This window comes from Phyllobates terribilis, unplaced genomic scaffold (assembly GCF_046119375.1).
Source record: "Phyllobates terribilis strain yellow unplaced genomic scaffold, ASM4611937v1 Scaffold_1__5_contigs__length_1240528914, whole genome shotgun sequence".
NCBI lineage: Eukaryota > Metazoa > Chordata > Amphibia > Anura > Dendrobatidae > Phyllobates > Phyllobates terribilis.
This window is the reverse complement of record NW_027362761.1, coordinates 701758096-701771303: the sequence shown is the minus strand read 5'-3', so window position 1 is coordinate 701771303 and position 13208 is coordinate 701758096. Positions and strand designations below refer to the sequence as shown.

Below are 13208 nucleotides of genomic sequence, written 5' to 3'. Positions count from 1 at the left end.
ACCCTTCACCCTTTTGTCTTTATTCTGGGATCTTGGGGTTCCCTTCTTGTCTCCTCTCTGGGTCCTTCTTTTCTCCTCTCTCCCTCTGCAGGCTCTGCTCTGGAGCTGGGTCCAGCCGGAGCCACAGCTCCCTGTCAGCCCTCCTGGCTGAGCTCCTCTGCTCTGCTCCTCAGGCTAAAGACTCGCCCTGTTCTAAGATGGTGCCCACCTTATATACTCCCTCTATGTGTGAGCTCAGGTGACCAGCACCCAATGAGCTCCTAGCTTTACCCAGACTACTCCCCCTATCTGCCCCTACACTACTGGGATGTTCCACCCCCCTCCCACTCCAGCCAGGGACAGACGCTGTCGTACCTGCACATAAACTTGGTGGGAGTACCGTAGTTCTGTCCCCCGGAAATGGGATGTATGTAGTGCATGCAGCCTACTAAGCTCAGTTCCACACTCCATCCTTACCCGGGAGTGGAATACCACACCTCTGGCTTGAGGTGTAATACCCCTGTAGCAGCCGAGCCCTCAGGGTGCTACATTCCCCCCTGGTAAATCACAGCACGTCCTCGGGCTGTAAAAGAATAAACATCCAAAAACATACAATTTTTTCAAAACATCATAAACATATAAAACATTATAAACATTATCCTTCAATCATCCCTTTATGGGAGGTACTTCTTACTTATAATGTTACTGTAGCACCCTGAGGACTCGGCTGCTACAGGGGTATTACACCTCAAGCCAGAGGTGTGGTATTCCACTCCCGGGTAAGGATGGAGTGTGGAACTGAGCTCAGAAGGCTGCATGCACTACATACATCCCATTTCCGGGGGACAGAACTACGGTACTCCCACCAGTATATGTGCAGGTACGACAGCGTCTGTCCCTGGCTGGAGTGGGAGGGGGGTGGAACATCCCAGTAGTGTAGGGGCAGATAGGGGGAGTAGTCTGGGTAAATGTAGGAGCTCATTGGGTGCTGGTCACCTGAGCTCACACATAGAGGGAGTATATAAGGTGGGCACCATCTTAGGACAGAGTCAGTCAGTCAGTCAGTGAGTCAGCAGTAACTCCAGGAGAGGAGAAGGAAGAGGGACCCAGAGGCGCAGGACGAGAGGGGACCCCAAGATCCCAGAATAAGGACAAAAGGGTGAAGGGTCGGCAAAAGGGTACCGGATCCCAAGCTGGCGGAGGCCAAAGCAAACCTTAGCCAGGAACCGGAGGTCGTGGGCAAGATTTGCCACGACCCTCACCAAATCCACCAGAATGGCACACCGAGCATAGGGTCAGGGAAGCCAGAGAAGGTTCAACCACCAAGAGACCCGAGGGAGCCGGACATAGGTGGATCCCTGGTGAGAACGGCAGAGAGAGAGAGAAGAAGGGAGCTCAGGACCATACTCAGGAATTGCCCGGGAGTTGACCGAGTCCCGCACCTGGTGGACGCAGCACGGCTTGGGTGGTCACTGCTGTACAGAGTGACCCGAGCAACACCAGTGAGTAAAAACCCTGAAACTGCATTTCATGCCTCTGAGTCTCCTTGCTGCACCTTCACAACCACCATCCTCCACGTCTGACCCCCTGAGGCTATACCCCTCCCGTTGGGGGTTATACTACCACAGCTGCACACACACCACCAGCCTCAGCGGACCATCCTGCAGCGGCGGCCTTTTGACCGCAAATCAACGGGTGGCGTAGTCGACACTAAGAACATCTGCAAGGACTGCCGCACACTGAGTTTGACACCCTGGGCACGGACCGGGTCACAGCCACTCGGAGACTACAACCCCCATCTGATCCGGCTCCGGGTATCCCTAACAACATGGCCCAGGGGGCGCGTCAACTTTGGCGTAGTCGGCAGGATCACGTGCCCGCAACCACCGGGTACTGCGTGCCTGAAGAAAAGTTCGCATTTACCTCAAAAAGAAGTCTCCCGCCGGTTCCGGAGGGTCCCCGCCATCGGACGCCATCTCGGATCAGTTCCCGCCGTTTGTCCGCCATCTGCAGTCTTTTCCCGCCATCCACAGAGTTTCCCGCCACTGGGAAGCGGTTCCCGCCATCTGAGAAGATTTCCCGCCTTGGCAGAGCGGACGCCATTATGGGCGTGCCAGAGGATGGCAAGAGGCCACCTCCCATCGTGGGCCAGGATCGGAAATGGCGCCAAAAGTGGAAACCGCCCCCACCAGCAGAGACTGTGATGATTGATATGTCCATCAGCGTGAGGGAACTGCCCCTGGAACTGGCAATCACAAAGTTGCCCCAGGACGACCCCCAATGTGGGCGGAGACAGAACAAAAGGAAGAAGATGGGAGCAGCTTGGAGGAGTCTGGAGGAGCCGTACCCGGAGATGGAGGGAGAGGCAGGCAGCACCGACCCTGTGGTCAGGAGCCTGATGCAAGCAACCACCCCACAAGACCTGGTGGAGATCCTGGCACAGCTCCCCCGAGACCGGGAGCATGCACAGACCGCGCTGGAGGGCCTCGCACGGAGGATGGCCCAGGTGCAGCGAGAAACGCTGATGGAGTGGAGCAGAGAGATGGCCCTGCAGGCTGGAGCCTGCCAGCGAAGCATGCCACCCGCAGCGAGGAGCAAGTCCACCTCTGAGGACGGCGAAGGAGGGACGACGGCCGGAGACGACGCCGCGGAGGGAGCCGAAGAGATGAAGGCAGGTAATGGGGACGACAATATCCCGTGCCCAGAAGCCGTAAACCTGCCCCAGCTCCCCGTCGCAGAGCCCGAAGCCCCACTCACCGTTCCCGTAGCCGCTGCGTCATCGCTCCAAGCTAGGCCTCAAGCGGCCGGAGCCGCGGCCACGCCCCCTGTGACGTCACGCGCCTCGATCCAGAGCACGGCCAAGCAGGAGACGCCACCGGCCTGGTCGCAAGGCCGAGTGCCCCCGGGCGCCGCAGTGCCAACAGCGCCCTCTACCTCCACTGAGCCACCGGCCTGGTCACTGGGCCAAGTAACCCCGGGCGCCGCCGTCTTCACGGTGCCCTTTACATTCAGGGTGCCCCAGGCCTGGTCGCAAGGCCTGGTGAACCCGTGCTGCCTGCCTCTCCCTCCATCTCCGGGTACGGCTCCTCCAGACTCCTCCAGGCTGCACCCATCTTCTCTGTTTTGTTCTGTATACGCCCATACTGAGGGCGGTCCCGGGGCAACTTGGTGATTGTCAGTTCCAGGGGCAGACCCCCCACGCTGATGGACATCTCAATCATTGCAGTCTCTGCTGGTGGGGGCGGTCTTCGTTTTTGGCGCCACTCTTGGTCCTGGCCCACGATGGGAGGTGGCCTCTTGCCACCCTCTGGCACGCCCATAATGGCGTCCGCTCTGCCAGGGCGGGAAATCTTCTGAAATGGCGGGAATCGTCTCCCAGTGGCGGGAAACTCCGTGGATGGCGGGAATCTTCACCGATGGCGGGAAGAAGGCTGAAGATGGCGCCGGATGGCGGGAAAACTTCACGGATGGTAAGTTTTAAAAGTCTCTTTTTCAGGCACGCAGTACCCGGTGGTTGCGGGCACGTTATCCTGCCGACTACGCCAAAAGTTGACGCGCCCCCTGGGCCAGTGCTGTAGGGGATACCAGGAGCCGGATCTCGATGGGGGTAGTAGTCCTTGTGGCGGTGACCCGGTCCGTGCCCAGGGTGTCAAACTAAGTGGCAGTCTAAGGCAGCAGATGTTAACTTGATTGTCGACTACGCCACCCGTTGAGTGCGGCTTTGAAGCCGCCGCTGCAGAGCAGTCCACTGAGGCCGGTGGTATATGTGCAGCAGTGATGGTATAACCCCCAACGGGAGGGGTATGGCCTCAGGGCAGCAGGTGTAGATGATGGGGGTTGTGATGATGCAGAAAGAAGATTCAGAGTCAGGAGATGCAGTTCAGGGTTTTTACTTACTGGTGTTCTTTTGGTCACTCTGGCCTTGAGTGACCACCCGAGCCGTGCTGCGTCCACCAGGTCCTGGACTCGGCCAACCCCCAGGCAATTCCGGAGCGTGGTCCTGAGCTCCTTTCTGACTCTCCCTTCCTCTGGCCGTTCCCACCAGGGATCCACTTTTGGCCGGCTCCCTCGGGTCTCTTGGTGGTCAAGCCTCCTCTGGGCTCCCTGACCCTATGCTCGGTGTGCCTTTCTAGTGGATTTGGTGAGGGTCGTGGCAGATCCTGACCACGACCTCCGGATCCTGGCTAAGGTTGGTTTTGGCCTCTGCCAGCTTGGGATCCGGTACCCTTGTCCGCCAACCCTTCACCCTTTTGTCTTTATTCTGGGATCTTGGGGTTCCCTTCTTGTCTCCTCTCTGGGTCCTTCTTTTCTCCTCTCTCCCTCTGCAGGCTCTGCTCTGGAGCTGGGTCCAGCCGGAGCCACAGCTCCCTGTCAGCCCTCCTGGCTGAGCTCCTCTGCTCTGCTCCTCAGGCTAAAGACTCGCCCTGTTCTAAGATGGTGCCCACCTTATATACTCCCTCTATGTGTGAGCTCAGGTGACCAGCACCCAATGAGCTCCTAGCTTTACCCAGACTACTCCCCCTATCTGCCCCTACACTACTGGGATGTTCCACCCCCCTCCCACTCCAGCCAGGGACAGACGCTGTCGTACCTGCACATAAACTTGGTGGGAGTACCGTAGTTCTGTCCCCCGGAAATGGGATGTATGTAGTGCATGCAGCCTACTAAGCTCAGTTCCACACTCCATCCTTACCCGGGAGTGGAATACCACACCTCTGGCTTGAGGTGTAATACCCCTGTAGCAGCCGAGCCCTCAGGGTGCTACATTTCCATGGACCGTGTGTTCGTGTGCTCCACACAGAGACATGTCTGTTTTTTTGCAGATACACGGTTCACAAAATTGTCTCACACTGAACACACACGGATGACATCCATGTGTCATCAGTGTGACACGTACCAGCACCTGGGAATCAGCGGTACAGTTAACACTATCCCCAAGCGTCGGGGGCTGAACACTGCCCTCATCATGGATCCCTGCCGGCGCTGCGATCAGCATGACCAGGGACAATAGCGAGAGTAGTAGTCTGCTCCCGTAGGGTCCACCGGCAAAAATAAGATTAAAATAATAAAATCCCTGTACTCACCTCTCCTAGGTGATCCCCTCTGTAATCCATGCAACCGCTGCTGCCGAGGAGCCAGAGAGAATGAGCCGCTCCGTAGCTGCGCTCTGTGAGTGACAGGACACTGCTCCTGAGCGCAGCTCCGGAGCCGCTCACTGGAGCAGCTCATTTTCCCTGGCTCCTCTGTCAGCAGTCAGAGGATTACAGCGTGGAACACTTAGGAAAGGTGAGTATATGGATTTTATATTTTAATCTTATTTATACACAGGGACACTGCAGGAGCATACTACTACTACCCTCATCATTGTCCCTTACTCGCGCTGATCGCAGCGCTGGCAGGGAACTGTGATGATGGCAGCGTTCGGCACCTACGCTTGGGAACAGCCCTAACTGTACTGCTGATTCCTAGGCGCCGGTCCTGATGCGACAAATGGTTGCCATACAGGACACGAATATCTCCGGTACCGGTTTTTCCAGTACCGGAAATAGCCAGACGTGTGAAACCGGCCTAATGCAATGTAATTTCACCTGTGGTGCGGGTTTACAAGACACAGCATGGCTGCATGTGAAGACCAGTGTCTTCAGTGTATGACCAATAGCATGTCATTAGATGCGGTAAATCTGCATGTAACTAAACACAAGTGCGGTAATTGCAATGCAGCGTTTTGGATGCAGCGAAAATACACTACATCCAAAATGCTACCATTCCTGATCGTGGGCATGTACAAGCAGAATTTGCAGTGGCGCTCTGTATCTAAGGGCAAGGAGCCTTTTCTTGTGTAAAAAATGTGGGGGATGGGAGTGGACTGAAACTACATGGGACAAATGCCCCGACACACTATGTGCCCCTCCACCTTGGAAATTTTGCTTGCATTGCATCATATATTTATACAAATAATGAAATACATGATGCAAGCAAAATTTCTAAAATGATGGGGGGAGGTAGTACACAGTGTGCAGGGGCATTTGTCTTTATGTAGTTTCAGTCCACTCCTCTCCCATCACCAACATTATATACAAATTTTTAAAAATGACAATGGTCCCCTGCCCTTTCATACAAAGTGCTGCTGGCTGCCTACCAGTTCCACTGGCACAGACACTGTCTGAGACACACGATGATTTAAACTAATGTTTGTCTGTCGCAAGTGGCAAGAACACTAGAAGGCAGCCAGCAAGCACTTTATATAAAACGGCAGGGGACCATTATTGATTGACATACAGTACAGACCAAAAGTTTGGACACACCTTCTCATTTAAAGATTTTTCTGTATTTTCTTGACTATGAAAATTGTACATTCACACTGAAGGCATCAAAACTATGAATTAACACATGTGGAATTATATACTTAACAAAAAAGTGTGAAACAACTGAAAATATGTCTTATATTCTAGGTTCTTCAAAGTAGCCACCTTTTGCTTTAATGACTGCTTTGCACACTCTTGGCATTCTCTTGATGAGCTTCAAGAGGTAGTCACCGGAAATGGTCTTCCAACAATCTTGAAGGAGTTCCCAGAGATGCTTAGCACTTGTTGGCCCTTTTGCCTTCACTCTGCGGTCCAGCTCACCCCAAACCATCTCGATTGGGTTCAGGTCTGGTGACTGTGGAGGCCAGGTCATCTGGCGTAGCACCCCATCACTCTCCCTCTTGGTCAAATAGCCCTTACACAGCCTGGAGGTGTGTTTGGGGTCATTGTCCTGTTGAAAAATAAATGATGGTCCAACTAAACGCAAACCGGATGGAATAGCATGCCGCTGCAAGATGCTGTGGTAGCCATGCTGGTTCAGTATGCCTTCAATTTTGAATAAATCCCCAACAGTGTCACCAGCAAAGCACCCCCACACCATTACACCTCCTACTCCATGCTTCACGGTGGGAACCAGGCATGTAGAGTCCATCCGTTCACCTTTTCTGCGTCGCACAAAGACACGGTGGTTGGAACCAAAGATCTCAAATTTGAACTTATCAGACCAAAGCACAGATTTCCACTGGTCTAATGCCCATTCCTTGTGTTCTTTAGCCCAAACAAGTCTCTTCTGCTTGTTGCCTGTCCTTAGCAGTGGTTTCCTAGCAGTTATTTTACCATGAAGGCCTGCTGCACAAAGTCTCCTCTTAACAGTTGTTGAAGAGATGTGTCTGCTGCTAGAACTCTGTGTGGCATTGACCTGGTCTCTAATCTGAGCTGCTGTTAACCTGCGATTTCTGAGTCTGGTGACTCGGCTAAACTTATCCTCAGAAGCAGCGGTGACTCTTGGTCTTCCTTTCCTGGGTCGGTCCTCATGTGAGCCAGTTTCTTTGTAGCGCTTGATGGTTTTTGCAACTGCACTTGGGGACACTTTCAAAGTTTTCCCAATTTTTCGCACTGACTGACCTTCATTTCTTAAAGTAATGATGGCCACTCGTTTTTCTTTACTTAGCTGCTTTTTTCTTGCCATAATACAAATTCTAACAGTCTATTCAGTAGGACTATCAGCTGTGTATCCACCTGACTTCTGCACAACACAACTGATGGTCCCAACCCCATTTATAAGGCAAGAAAACCCGCTTATTAAACCTGACAGGGCACACCTGTGAAGTGAAAACCATTTCCGGTGTCTACCTCTTGAAGCTCATCAAGAGAATACTAAGAGTGTGCAAAGCAGTCATCAAAGCAAAAGGTGGCTACTTTGAAGAACCTAGAATATAAGACATATTTTCAGTAGTTTCACACTTTTTTGTTAAGTATATAATTCCACATGTGTTAATTCATAGTTTTGATGCCTTCAGTGTGAATGTACAATTTTCATAGTCATGAAATTGCAGAAAAATCTTTAAATGAGAAGGTGTGTCCAAACTTTTGGTCTGTACTGTACACAAAAAACATACTTTTTAGACAGAATACACACTTTGAGACTGGAGCAGCAGGGCTCAGCAGGAGACCAGGCAGCAGACAAACTCTGGGTCACGGTGCGTGGGGTGGCAGCCGGCAGCTCCTCTTCAGCAGATTTGAATGACACTGGCTCATGTCAGCCATTTCATCTTTTAAATAGACCCGTGCCCGCACTGTGTATGCTGGGCCCTCCCTGATGTCATGTGGCAGGGCGGTCCCAGCATCATTTAAACTGCCCGCGCTAGTGAATATACAGCTGCGGCTGGATGGGAGCGGCTGCGTGATGCAGCCAGCGCGTCTGTGAGCGGCTGCTTTAAAATTTGGGCCCTGCCCTGCCTGACGTCATGTGACACTGGCAGGGCGGGCACAGCATGATTCAAGCCACCTGCGGCTGCGGGCACGCAACGGTGATGATCTGAACCTTCGGCCAGCGCGGCGGTGACAAAAAAAAAGAAAAGATTGCGCATTATAATGGGAACAATTCATGGGCCCCCCGGAGCCCCGAGCCCCGGGCTGTAGCCCAGATTGCCCTCATTATAATCCGCCTATGCTCACAGTCCCCTGATCTGAACTTCATTGAAAATCTGTGGCTAGACCTCAAAATAGCAGTGCATAAAAGACGACCCAGGAATCTTACAGAGCTGGAAGAATTTTCCAAGGAAGAACGGATGAAAATCCTTCAAACAATAATTGAAAGACGCCTGGATGGTTACAAAAAGCATTTACAAGCTGTGATACTTTCAAAAGGAGGTGCTACTAGGTACTAACCATGCAATGTGCCCAAACTTTGGCATCAGCCCATTTTCCTTTTTGGAATTTTAAAATTTAAAAGCTGAAAATATACAGTGGGGAAAATAAGTATTTGATACACTGACGATTTTGGAAGTTTTCCCACCTACAAAGAATCTAATTTTTATTGTAGGTACACTTCAACTGTTAGAGACAATCTAAAAATAAAAGAACAGAAAATCACATTGCATGATTTTGAAATAATTAAATTGCCTTTTATTGCATGCAAGAAGTATATATATTTTTTTGCCTAAAATACAAAGGAAATGTGTCATCTTTAACTTCAGGCATTTTAGAGATCATTTCATCTTCAACTTGATTAACTGTTCATATTAACAGTAATTTTGACCAGGGGTGCCCAAACTTTTACATGGCACTGTAGATCCCACTAACACAGGACGGCTGGCAATGTGTTTTCAGGGCTGGCTGGGGGCTAAAAATGGCATCTGCAATCTTAGTACACCTGTATGCCCAAGTTCATGACCCGTTTACCCATTAAAATGCTTTATTATATTAAAAAGTAAAAAATGAAAAAAACAATTGGTATCTGTGGGTTTATAATCACACGTAATACACAATTGTAATGTTATTTAACCTGTATGTTATTCACCATAAAAATGCTTTTTTATCCATTATGTTACCCAAAAACTTAAATAAAATGTTAAAATAAGCATGCACCCCAAAGTGGAAATTTCAACTTAAATTTGATATCGACATAACAGTTTTGGAGTAATGATACAGAGACAGACATCTTTATAAAAATGAAGTACAAATAAAAAATATGCTAGATTTGCTGTTTGCTGCACACAGGCAGACGAGGGCCTCTGTGCAAAAGCAATATATGGGCCCTTTGTAGTCCAATAGCTCATTGTAATGCACAATTCCACCTGTTTTGGGAGGTAGAATGGGCCCCCTTACCTCTTGGGCTCCTGTGTGGCTGCACAGGTTGCACAAATGTATATCTGCGCCTGGTTTGCTGTATATCATGTCGTATGAAAGCATCCTAGTTATAGCTTTTCTATATTATTTAATATTTTGTATTATTATGGGTAAATGTTCTTTGTTCTCCTTCTGTAGTCACTTGCTCACATCTTGAGGGTACGGAAACTGTTGACAGAGCCTGAGGTGCGATACTATATGAAGCAGATCTTACAAGGGGTTCAATTCTTGCACCAGCAAGGTGTTATTCACCGGGACCTGAAGCTGAGTGAGTAGAGTGTTACTTTAAATCACTAGTGTGACCTGTGGTGGCCCCTCTGCATGTCACAACTTATTGTGGACAGTAGATGTTTCCAATTCAGTGAGGCTTGCATTTATTTTGTAACAGCCAAAAGGTCACAAAGTATCTCTGTAAAATATTCAGTCACAGTCTGGCTCCAGAAATAGGACATTGCACACACAGACATTATAAACCTGGCACTTCTTAACATACTGCCAAAGTAATAAAACTTAAATCTGTTCACATAATCCTCATCTTTATTCAATTTAGACTGTGCAAATGGAATGTTATACTTGTAACTGTTTATATGTCTGCTATGCTCGCTCACAGATTCATTCATTACCAGCTTGGCTTTAAAGGGAAGGTGCCATGATATTTAATTTTGTATGAACAATTATTGATTGTATAATCAATTATTTTTAATACAAAATTAAATTTACCACTTTAATAGTTTTTAACGTATTAATTTTTACTTCAGCCACTAGGTGCTGCCATTTGCATTTGGGGTTGTGTAAGTGTCTGAGCATGACACACCTCAAATACGGCCCCTGGGCATAAGAGACTGTGGTTGCCATCCGACCGCATCTCATGCATTGAGGCTGCTCCTCCTGCCTCTAGCTGAGACCTGGGCATGCCCCCTGGGCTGTGGGAAGAGATCAGCGCCATCTTTGTTGTGCTCTCAGTGTATGCTACGTGCTCCACTTTCTCCCTGTCATCGCACACAGTGCTGAGTGTGTGTGATGACAGGAGCCTGCAGGGAGAGGAGGTGCCGAGGAGCGGAGATCCGGGGTGAGGTGAGTATTGGCAGAAAGTGGTGATCGTAGCCTGTCATCAGTATTACAGTACAGGCTGCAATCACTGCTCACCGCTGACCTGTTCAAAGCACAGCAGGGAGATCATCACACTGCTGTGCTCTGAACACACAGAATAGGACGCCGAGCTGCGTGTGAGCGTAGGGAAGGTGAGTACAAGCGTTTGTTTTTTTTTCTATGCATTGAATATATGGGGACCATATACCAGGATGGGTGCCATATACCTGAATGCAGCCCATATACCTGGATGGGGGACACATACCAGGATGGGAGACACATACCAGGATGGGAGACACATACCAAGATGGGGAATATACACTGTGTTCCAAATTATTATGCAAATAATATTTTCTCAGATTTTCCCAAATTACCTATATGAATTGCAATCATTGTAATTTTCCAGTCAAATAACTATTAGAGTACAATTGAAAGGTTTTTGTACAAACTGCCTATGATAACAGTATATTTTTAAAAAAATAAAAAACTCAAACTGCACTCAAAATGCATGTTCCAAATTATTATGCACAGCAGAGTTTTCAACCTTTTCATTTTAATAAAGAACCAAAAAATGGTCATTTTTGAAATTATAAGCATTAGCAGGTTATTACAAACTGAAATCAAACAGTTTTCAACTCAAAACTTTATTCTAGGTGATGTTACATTTGCACATAGGACCCCTTGTTCGAAAGGAGCTTCTGAACTCTCTCGTCCATTGAATTTGTCAGGTTTTGGATGGGTTCTGCTTCAATTGTTTTGCATGAGGACAGAATACCCTCCCAGAGCTGTTGCTTAGATGTGAACTGCCTCCTGCCATCATAGACACTCCTTTTTATGATGCTCCAGAGGTTCTCAATGGGGTTGAGGTCAGGAGAGCATGGGTGCCACACCATAAGTTTGTCCCCTTTTATGCCCATAGCAGCCAGAGATGCAGATGTGTTATGTGCAGCATGAGACTGGGAGGCAGTTCACATCTAAGCAACAGCTCTGGGAGGGTATTCTGTCCTCATGCAAAACAATTGAAGCAGAAACCATCCAAAACCTGACAAATTCAATGGACGAGAGAGTTCAGAAGCTCCTTTCGAACAAGCGGTCCTATGTGCAAATGTAACATCACCTAGAATAAAGTTTTGAGTTGCAAACTGTTTGATTTCAGTTTGTAATAACCTGATAATGCTTATAATTTCAAAAATGACCATTTTTTTGTTCTTTATTAAAATGAAAAGGTTGAAAACTCTGCTGTGCATAATAATTTGGAACATGCATTTTGAGTGCAGTTTGAGTTTTTTATTTTTTAAAAAATATACTGTTATCATAGGCAGTTTGTACAAAAACCTTTCAATTGTACTCTAATAGTTATTTGACTGGAAAATTACAATGACTGCAATTCATATAGGTAATTTGGGAAAATCTGAGAAAATATTATTTGCATAATAATTTGGAACACAGTGTAATGTATATACCGGGTTACCGCTATAACTCAGGGGTACACCCACATACAGTTGAAACCAGAAGTTTACATACACTACTAGTGATGAGCGAGCATGCTCGCTACTGCTCGCCCGAGCATCTCACTGCTCGGCGCTCGGCGAGTATTTCCAGGGTTGCTCGGCGAGAACTCGGGTCCCCTCCCTGCTTATTTGGTGCTCTTTAGAGCGCTAATCAACATGCAGGGATTGCCTGCCACACACTGTAATGCCGTAGCCATGTTGGTTGTGGCATTACAGTGATTGGATGGCCGCACAGTTTCATCAGGTCTATATCAGACCTGGCGCCTCCATGCTCTTCACAGTCACTCCAGAATCAGGCAGAGTAGGGAGAGGTGCTGCTGCATCAGGGAGAGATTTGCTTGTGTATTAGGTAGTGTAGGGAGAAAAACCGTACATTACACATATCCATCTTAACAAACAGTCCTTTTGAGGACTAACTAATCCATCTGCAGAGATATCAGGCAGGCAGTGTATATAGGCAGGCAGGCGGGGTATATAGCAGACTGCAGTGCATATAGCACAAGAGGCTCCATTCCAATTCTGCCTTCTGCTGCTGTTAGATATTTCTATACAAAGGCCCAGGTCTCAGGGGCCAGGAATACCCTTTTTTGGATCTTAATCCTCATTATTTGCTTAAAAAGCAATCCAGAGAACACCGATTTTCGATGCCATTTGCTTGTTGGCACTGCAGAATACAGCCAGGTCCTTTCCATATTACAGCGCTAGAAATCGAGCTATTTAAAACTGTGTTTTCTCCAACAAACGGATCACATATACATTGTCAGAAAATACTGCCATTTCTGGCATCCATTAAAAATTTCCTTTAGTGTGTCAGTGAAGCAATTTACCGCAGTTTGCTGTTCAAACTACTTACCTACAGGCCAGGTATTTAAAACTCTGTTTTCTCCTTCACACAGATCACATATAAGTTCGCTCCAAACTCAGTCATTTGTAGTGAGCGTGGAAGATACTGTCCTGCAATTAAAATGCGCAA

At 48.5% G+C, this 13208-nt stretch overlaps 1 protein-coding gene across 2 annotated transcripts in view; it reads left to right on the top strand.

Moving 5' to 3' along the window:
• LOC141273616 (serine/threonine-protein kinase PLK2-like) overlaps positions 1-13208 on the top strand; it is a 248236-nt gene that overhangs the window by 20659 nt on the left and 214369 nt on the right. For both annotated transcript variants that reach the window (XM_073685702.1, XM_073685710.1), the window contains one exon: positions 9774-9903. In XM_073685702.1, coding sequence (XP_073541803.1) covers positions 9774-9903 — 130 coding nt within the window. The remainder of the gene's footprint in view (positions 1-9773; positions 9904-13208) is intronic.